Source organism: Mangifera indica, chromosome 20, assembly GCF_011075055.1.
Source record: "Mangifera indica cultivar Alphonso chromosome 20, CATAS_Mindica_2.1, whole genome shotgun sequence".
Taxonomy (NCBI): domain Eukaryota; kingdom Viridiplantae; phylum Streptophyta; class Magnoliopsida; order Sapindales; family Anacardiaceae; genus Mangifera; species Mangifera indica.
The window spans coordinates 8124909-8134102 of NC_058156.1; the positions used below are offsets into that span (position 1 = coordinate 8124909).

Here is a 9194-nt window from a genome sequence, read left to right on the forward strand (position 1 = left end):
AACTTTACTTGTAACAATTATTGTAAACGTTCTGCTCTCATCCTGCCTGTATATGAAATACTTCCTTCAACCCTCCACCCCAATGAAGAAGACAGAAAGCAGAATGAAATTATGAATAAATAATAATAATAATAATAATAATAATAATAATAATAATGCAGGTTTGACATAACAGATAATCCAAGTTTCAGTTTCATTATTCTCTGCGCATACTGTATAGTTAGCTTATGCTCAAGTCCTTTTGCCTCTCTTTCTCAACGTATGCTGCTGATCTTTTATTGTCCTCAGTAAGAATCTCTTTCCTTCCTGTGTCTATGGTGCCTGATATGGTCATTCTCCCTTCTGTCATAGCGTGCTTCCTGCATGATGCTTGATTTCTTACGGTGCCCATGTTTATGCTTATCTTTGTGAACATGATGAAGATAATAATAATAGTCACTGTTCCTTTCCAACTGGTCATGTTTGTGATCATGGTGCATACTACTACGCCTATGATGTGCATCATGCTTGTGGTGCCTGCCCTCATGCCTGCGATGTTTTTTAACATGCATGTGAGGATGGTCAAAATCAATATTGTGTCTCCTTGAATCCCTGATTCTCTGATTTTCAGTCCAAGAATTGTCTTCCCACCAGTCATAAATTGGATCAAACAGTCCTTTCTGGTGTAAAAGCCACAGAAGCACAAGCACTGCAACTCAAAAGTACATGCTATTATGTAAGCAATACTACCCACTTTGAGTATACAAATAGGTATGCATTTATGTATGTCATCGTGTGATTGGGTATTAGTTTATCTTTAATTCAAAATCATCCAATTACATGATGACACAAATCAAGTATGTACTCATTTGTGTACTCAAAATAGGTCATATAGTTATATTGTTTTATGAAAGAGTATCGACTATTGAATAATAAAGTAACAATTACCTGTTGGAAAAATAGCCAATACTAGACCAAACATAACTATCCAACTCATGCATATATACTGTATATGGCAGCTGAAATCGAAGAAACCAGCACATTTCCTTCTGCATTAAAAAATTAATAAGAAAAAGAATTAACATCTTTACATGAAATTCTAGTATAAGTGCCTATGTTCATCTCAATGAAATTCTTTCTCAATGCTCACAAGAGAGAGATGAGAAGGAGTATAGGCTACTGTCTTCCTGCGTTCTGTTCTTGGAGATATTATAAGACAAATTCAATATGACAAACCCAATTCACCTGATTTACCTCTTTAAAATTATCTAATTGCGGAGATTGGAAGCAATAGAAGTTAAGATATTCAGATTAAATAAATTATCCCAGTCTTTATGAATATAACCTTAAACTAGTATATACTAATAGTCCATTCAAGAAAGCATACCTGCACGTTTTTCCAGTGATGAATTCAATGAAACCTGCCCAAAGATTCTTACCGATGCTTGTAATGGACTCAAAGAATCCAGTTATACTGGTCTCTGGAGGTTCAAAAGGAGTCTGCAATAAATTATAGCTAAATAGAATCATTCGACCACATATAATCAATCAGCTTGTCAACATGTTTGGTTATTTCATAACAGAAAATTGCCAAAGTTCATGATATGCACATTACGTCCTTAAATGCTCAACAGTTATGCAGTTAATGATGCCTGCATTATATCAACATTACGTCCTCCATAACTTCATATGCATAAATTTGGAACTTCTAGAATTTCTACACCTAATGCAATTCTTAATATTTTCATCCGAAGTGTAAACAAACTTCGTCCAACTGTTTTAATTTTGACAAGTGAATGGTTCCTTCACAAAAAATATTTATCAGTATAAGCACCTCAAGAGAAGCCTATTCGAAAAGTCATAATTTTGAGAACTTCCCTAACCTGTGAACCATTATCAAGGACAGTAGCCATGGTGCTAAATTGGCACTCAGCTCTATCAACTTCACTGAAATCGGAATCCTTTAATATAGCTGCATTCAAATATAGATATTCTTTCAGTAAGATTTGAAATTCAATCTACAATCTGATATAACTTGCCCCCAAACCAGATATATGCCTAAGGGCCAAGTTTCAGGTTACCTGAACATGTATATTTTGCTGCTTGATCATTTGTTGGATAGAGTTTGAATGATCGATTTGAGGTTTGTTTAGGTGTCATTATGAAGTACTGTTCCTGCAAGCACAATAGCTGTAAATGATGGTATCTTTCCTAAAGGCTTTTTATGATATCAGGCACATTTACTGAAATGTTCTGACAAGATACCTCCATAAGGGTGATTCCTTTTGAGCAATCGAACTGCAAGATCAAATGTTTCATCACAGATAAGAGTAATATAAAATGCTCCAGCAACTATTAATCTGAAACCATAGGTACAATACAACTACACAGATTGCCAAACTGTATTTTTCAATTTACCTTCAAGTTCATTGGCTATGTTTCGTATGAGTTACAGGGATACTCTACTGAAAGGCATAAGCACTCATGAATAAATACAGAAAACAAAGAGCTCAGGATTTTTGAAACTTTCTTTCGTAGATAGAAGTTGATACAAGAATAGTGGAACGAGTGTTTCACAAGACAGAAACGGGTGTCCTAGATGTCATAGACTAGAATGAGGTTGTTTCATAGATTGTTTTAGAAGCACCTTTAGTCGTTACACATCAAAATGGGACATTCAAAGGTCATTCCAAAACAGTTTTGGTCGTTCTAAAAGCACACTATATGGTGGAATGAATAATGGGATGACAAATAGGGTCGATCCTAACTAAACGACCAAAAATCAAGCTTAGAACAACTATCTTGCAGAGACGAATGGTCGTTCCATAGAGACTATAGAGTTTTAGATGTTTTTGAAACTTTTTAGTTTTAAAGTTTTGTTTTAATTGTTTTATCTTTTTCATTTTTGCCATTTTTATGGCGTATTTAAAGGGTGTTTTAACCCCAAAAATAAGAGTCATTGCATTCATCTAGTATTCGAATCTTGCACAATTCAGTGGAGATTATTCGTATCAATTGTTTCATTGATGGTTCAGTTATCTTTCTTCAATGTTTCGGCAACCGAAGTCTTCAATTATCCCCTTGTTGTAGTTGAAACCACATGTAAATTTCAAATAAATCAGTTGCAAAACACAATTCAGCAAACAACTAGCAATATGATAGAAAATACCAAGGAAAAATTTGATAGCATAACTGTTAAGCTATATGATGCTTCCACGTCGCCAGTATTCTGAGTTGTGATTGTAGCAATTCCAAATTGAGTAAGGGCTTCAAAGGATGGAATAGTGATGGTTATTATTTTTCCTGGACTCCTACAAAATGAATGGAAATCTTAAGAATTTAGAAGACACTGTACAACATATGATTTTAAAGCACATATGCAAACAACCATCATCAGAACTTGTAAATGGAAGACATAAACAACTGTTATCTGCTTCACATAGTTAAAACAAAGTTATAGCACCTTATCACTGAAAAAAGAATGAATAAGCATTGTAGATCAATCTCTGGTGAAGAGCTCATCACTAAAACTCAAGTAAATAGTAGTAATTTAACATGGGGGGTTAATATGAACCTTTGGTACACATATTCTATATCGTCAGCACTAAGTTCTAACAAGATATTTGTATTAAGAACTTCAGTGACTCCAATAGAAAATGAATGAGACCCTGCATTCTGCACCCAAGTCAAAACAATTAATTACGGTATATAGTAGGTATCCTTCTAATTCCAAAATGTGCAATTTCAGGATCATAACTGGATGTTGGTTTATCCTTTCATGCCTTCCTTCCACCATATATAATGGAGGCTGATTCCTATCCATGCGATTTCGATCAGCCTGTCAGAAGGACAAATTCAGAAACAGCAAAAGTTTTTTCTTTGTAATTTAAAAGAACTGAAAGTCTACAAGAACATTATAAACAAATAATTAGTCAAAGGCTAAGTGGTTACATTCTACTAAAATGTTGTCTTCCAACAATTGTGAAAAGAAGTTTCCACTTTAATCAAAGAATAAATGTTATTTAGATCCTAAATCAAAATACAAAAGAAACAAAATTGTGGAAATATATGAAGAAACACATATCATGGTTAGCAGCCTTAAAAAAGGTAAAGAAAAGAAGAGAAACAAGTAGTAACAAAAAACACTACTACGGCACATAAACAATATTTGCTTCAATCGCTAAAAGGACTTATGGAGAAGAAAATGAAAAAAAAACAGAAAAAGAATCAGTAAAAGAAAGGTACTACTTTTCAGTTTTGTATACTAACTTCCCGGTAGTTCCACAATTGGTTGTGCAAGCAAGACCAAAATGGTGAAGAGCAGAAACTTGGCTGCGCTTTGAAAGCCTCATAACTGACACCAATTTTGTCACAATCAAAGCCATCTAAAGTAAACCTCGTTCTCTCAAGCAACATCCACATTGAAAAGTTCCTCCCTAAGTCTTGGGGTTGACCAGGGTGATCCTTCCAAAAAAGAAAGGATTAGCTCTCAAAATTATAGCAGAATAAGCAAATACTGATTCATGACACTCCTGCAAACTATTTGGTGAACATATTATTAGGAGACATATTGGAGAATGGAAATAACCTTCACTATATTTTACACATCCTTGTTAGACATTCCTTGATGACAGAATAGAGTTACACCTCTATTTGCAAGTGTAAGATAGTATTTTCTCATATAGTATATAATGAAAGCTGTACATAATCGTACAACTGCTATCATGAACTCCAAATCAAACATGTAGTTCTAGACAAAATAAATTTAGACTTTTGGCTTGTACTAAATTTAATTGAGATGCCTGTACAAGTTTCATCTCACTGTAATTGCATAGTAACCAACAAAAAATCTTGATAAAATAAAAATTGATGTAGCCAGATTTTTGCTTCTTGATGGGGCACTGCATTCAAAATTATATAAATTATGCTAGCATACCTGCCTTGGAATAACAAGGTAGAACTCCTCATATGACGGGATATTTGTGTATCCAACGAAATCTCCAATGAGATTAACCCTTAAAAAATTGTCCTTGGACATTGCTGTTCTATTTGAAGGACTCACAATCACTTCCTGCTAACAAGAACATTGCCCAAAGTTCTTAATAACTGAATTTTCCATGGCTATTTAATTAATGGAAGATACAATTAAAAAATGGGAAATAATTCAACCCAATCATGATTCCACTCCAATGGAATTGCACAATCGAACATATTGTAAGCCTTGTATTGATATAAAATCTTCAAACTATTGAAGTCAAGAATAAATTAGATGGTTAAAGAATTAGATGACAACCTCTACTTGAAGGCAAGTAAGATAAACTGCATTTTCAAAATTTCACTTAATTTTTTTTTTTGAATAAATAATATCCTAATGTTAATAAAATGATAGAGCATGTTGAGATCAATTTGCAAATTGACATCAGAATAGAGCTAAGAACTAATAGGTCGCTAGCTATTCAAATTATTCATTCTTTAATAGAAACACTTCCTATGGAGTGAGGGAAAAATGAAAAGTAAAGACCTTATTTAAATGCATCTACTCTTAGAAGAATCCACTTCCACTCCAAATAGATCTAAGATTAACCATTTTTAAAGCAACAAACAAAAGAAGGCCAAAAATATCTCTACCGTCAGATATATACAACCTGTTCAGGAGATAAGTTACTTGAACACATGTTACAAGCCTCATTGATTTAAATCACATCAATAATAAACATTACAGTCCACAGGAAGCATTTGCAATGAACAGACAAATTAAGAATGCCCTGCTTCCATAAGCAAGCATGGAACTATAGCATAATCAAGGCAGAAGATAGTGATGTAAATGAAGTACAGTTCTTAATATAACTAGATAAAAGGAGTGCAAAAAATAACATACCGACGATTTAGACCCAGTCTTCACCTCAATTTGAACAGAAAATCCTATTGATCGCTGCCCAATGGCAAAAACATGGAACCTGGATGCACATGATTAATAATTTTATGGCATAAATATCTAAGCTTTGCAAACTTAGGGAGTGAAAATTAAAATAAACAACAATTAACTAGGGAAAAAAAGCTGTGATAAAAGAAATTATTTGTATTGTTAACCTCTAAAGTCTCATGGTAAAGCAGATATGTGCATGACGTATAAGCTGGAACCTACACTCACCCTAGAGCAAAATACGTCCAAACTCTCCAGGAATCAAAATCTTAGATTCCAGGTTTTTACAATTTAGTTAATCTTTCTCTTTGGAGGATATGTTAGCAGTTATATATATCTTCTTTTGCTAAGTGTGCTTCAAAAATTAGACTCTTTAGTGTCCAATGAAGCCCATGTTATAGATATAACAAAGCTTTGTCAACTAACCATCTAAGATGAGTTTGAAAACTGTAGGCAAAATCGTGTCACCAAAAAATCGATCTTAAATCCATATAAGCTGCCAATCAGAAGAATTCTACATAACATGTCCTCATACAAATTTCATTACAAAAATATGTTCAGAAAAAAAAAAATGTAACCAAGCCCATACCAATCACCTGGAAATCGGAGACAGTGTGCAGTATTAGCCTTTCCTTTCAACACCTTGTTCACTAATTAAAAGAAGTAAAAAAAATCAATCTCTTGGAAACTTACTTATCATGAGGAATCTTAAGCTGAATCTTGCATTAAAAATATGAAAATGCTGAACACTCAAGCACATACAGACAGTTCCGCATGAGGACGGTACTCGCCTCCTAGGTCCACAAGGACAACAAATTGGCTGTACAGATAGAAACATTGAGAAAAGAATAAATGATAAGTTAATCAAAAAATATGTTTCATAGACAAGAAGTAGAAGCTTAAATGTGTTATATACTTCATAAAGTGCTAACTACTTGATGACCATACAAAGACAAAGCAAGAAAGCAACCTAATTGCATTAATACCTTAAGAATAAAACAAAAAGGGCTAATATAATTATGATAAACAATTGTGAGGATCGCCATTAATCTTTTCCAAAACCAAAAGCCGTATAATATTAAATTCAATTTTTTTGGTTAATTTTTAAGAAAATCTTAACCCACTACAACAAGCTAATTTTCAGTTAAAAATAATAATAACTTTCAAATCATAACTTCATAGGTACTATAGAACTAGAAAAGACCAAACTAGGATAATTAGAAAAGGTAATAAGATATTAAAAGTAAGAATTGCAACCTGACTATGCTCAATAATGTGACCATTCTCATCTCGCAACCTTCAAAATGGTTAAATAGAAACCACTACGTCAGACTCACTATAGTTATAAAGAATTCGTAATCTGTTCTCTCAAGTTGTTATGATTTATACCAGGGAAAAACCAACTTAAAATCGAAAAAGAAAAACAAAACAAATAAAAGAAAGAAGAGGAAATGAAACAAAGTATTGGCTGCCCAAACTGCAGTAGCCACTCTTATATCAAATGTTATCCAATGCATCACTTGCTACAATAGGATTAACTAAACTGACAATAATATAGAAAGTTTTACCAGGTTTCTTGAATATTCCTTTCTACACATGTAAAAGTAAAAGAGACAAAGTCACAGGAATGGAATTACCTATTTTTAATGTCAAAGCAAACCCTTTCATATGATATCCTGAATGTTTCATATTGAGTGAAAATAGGTGAAAGCCAACATCTTTTGTAGAGTCCCTGACTGTCTGTTATATATATTTATCAATTTGATCAAACTTAATATCTATTTTAGTGGCCTATATCAGCAGTTTAAAAAGATTAAAAAAAGGCTGATGACATAATTATATAAAAGAAATTCCATTAATTCCCTGTGAAAGCACAACTCATAGGCACGTTCATTATTAAGGGGGATATTTGGTGGCTTTAATTAACAAAATCAATATGCAAAGAATGCAGGTTTCTCACTTTCAAACTAATAGTCGCTGAACTACTGATTGAGCTGTAATACTCCATTGAATGGGGAGCAGGATTTCAAGAACAAAACTAATGTGCTAAAGAAAAAATAGGAAAAACTAATTCATCAACTTATTATATTCCCGTCATAAGGAAAAAAAGGGGCTAACGGTAGTCTTACATACATATTTAAATACAAAGGATCATAGTTGAATAATTAGAATGGGAAAGGATAAAAAAGAAGCTATTATTGTCTTTGTTTGACTCATTGTTTCATCATGTTTCTAAAAAAAAGTTAACGTAAAGATGTTACCTCTCACACATGTGGACAACATTTGCTCCAGCATCTGGCTGACATTTTCGAGTTTTTACATAGAACTCTTGGGGTTTGTAGGGAACATCCTTCAATTCAAAGGAAGTAAATCCTTCCGTAGTAACTCAAAATAAACTTCAGATACTTAAAGCTATTTAAGGATTACATAGAGCTTACTCGTATATATGTAAGCTCATAGAGTGCATATGCAGCAGATTTGTTGACTGTCAAAACAGGTGGTATTCTCAGTGTTCGCATCTGTTGAGTCGAATTCTCCTCTTCCACCTCCACGATTTCAGCTACAATGGAGGCTTCTCCTCCACTCTAAAAACAAAAACAGCGCAAAGTAGCAGAAAACAAACTTCCGTTTCATTTAAAAAGATAAAAATAAAAACCTTGCGGAACGCTTCTCTCAATAAATTGTACTTCAAGTCCACTATCTCACGGACATCATAACACTCAAAAATATCAATTCATTAACACAATAATTTCAGTTTAAATTTATAATAATCAATCAAGCATCGTTCTTCAGTTTGCAGAATTTTACAAAATTTAAAAAATTGAAAGTTAATTATCGGTTCAAATGGATAAGCAAACTGTTTTAAACCAAAAATAAAATGATAAATCAAATTAATCCAACACTAAACATAATCACAGCCAAAAAATGAACTGTAAAAAATTGTGGAAAGAAAAAGAAGGTGAAAGAAGTTACCGAGCCGCTAGGAACTGCCATGTTAAGGACAATCTTGGTGGTGCAATTGAGATCATCTGATTGCGAACGCTTTTCACATTTTTCAAGCTTTGATTTCGACAGAATTTGAAGTGCAAAAACTCCTTCTGGACACAAAAGATTAAGAAAGCAGAAGAAAACACATGAAATTTGAATAAATTTAGGGATTTCTATGTGGTCTCTCATTGTTGGTGATTGATTGTGTTGTGCTGCTGAAACTATAGTAAATGAAAAAGGGAAGCATTTGGCGGGTGTAGAAGCGGTTTAAAAACCGTCTCTAACGGTTATTGATTTTCAAGTC

General features: G+C 33.2%; 1 protein-coding gene across 1 annotated transcript; it reads right to left on the minus strand.

Moving 5' to 3' along the window:
* Positions 1-147: 147 nt before the first annotated feature.
* Positions 148-9194, minus strand: LOC123204279 (protein HAPLESS 2). Its single transcript, XM_044620888.1, has 18 exons — positions 8876-9194; positions 8341-8487; positions 8164-8252; positions 7160-7199; positions 6665-6722; positions 6492-6552; positions 5858-5936; positions 4916-5050; positions 4249-4443; positions 3737-3817; positions 3554-3654; positions 3173-3290; positions 2245-2277; positions 2061-2154; positions 1863-1951; positions 1367-1479; positions 928-1028; positions 148-688 (listed from the first exon to the last, which is right to left on the minus strand). The coding sequence occupies exons 1-18, from the start codon at positions 9077-9079 to the stop codon at positions 285-287; spliced, it is 2142 nt and encodes a 713-aa protein (XP_044476823.1). The 5' UTR covers positions 9080-9194; the 3' UTR covers positions 148-284.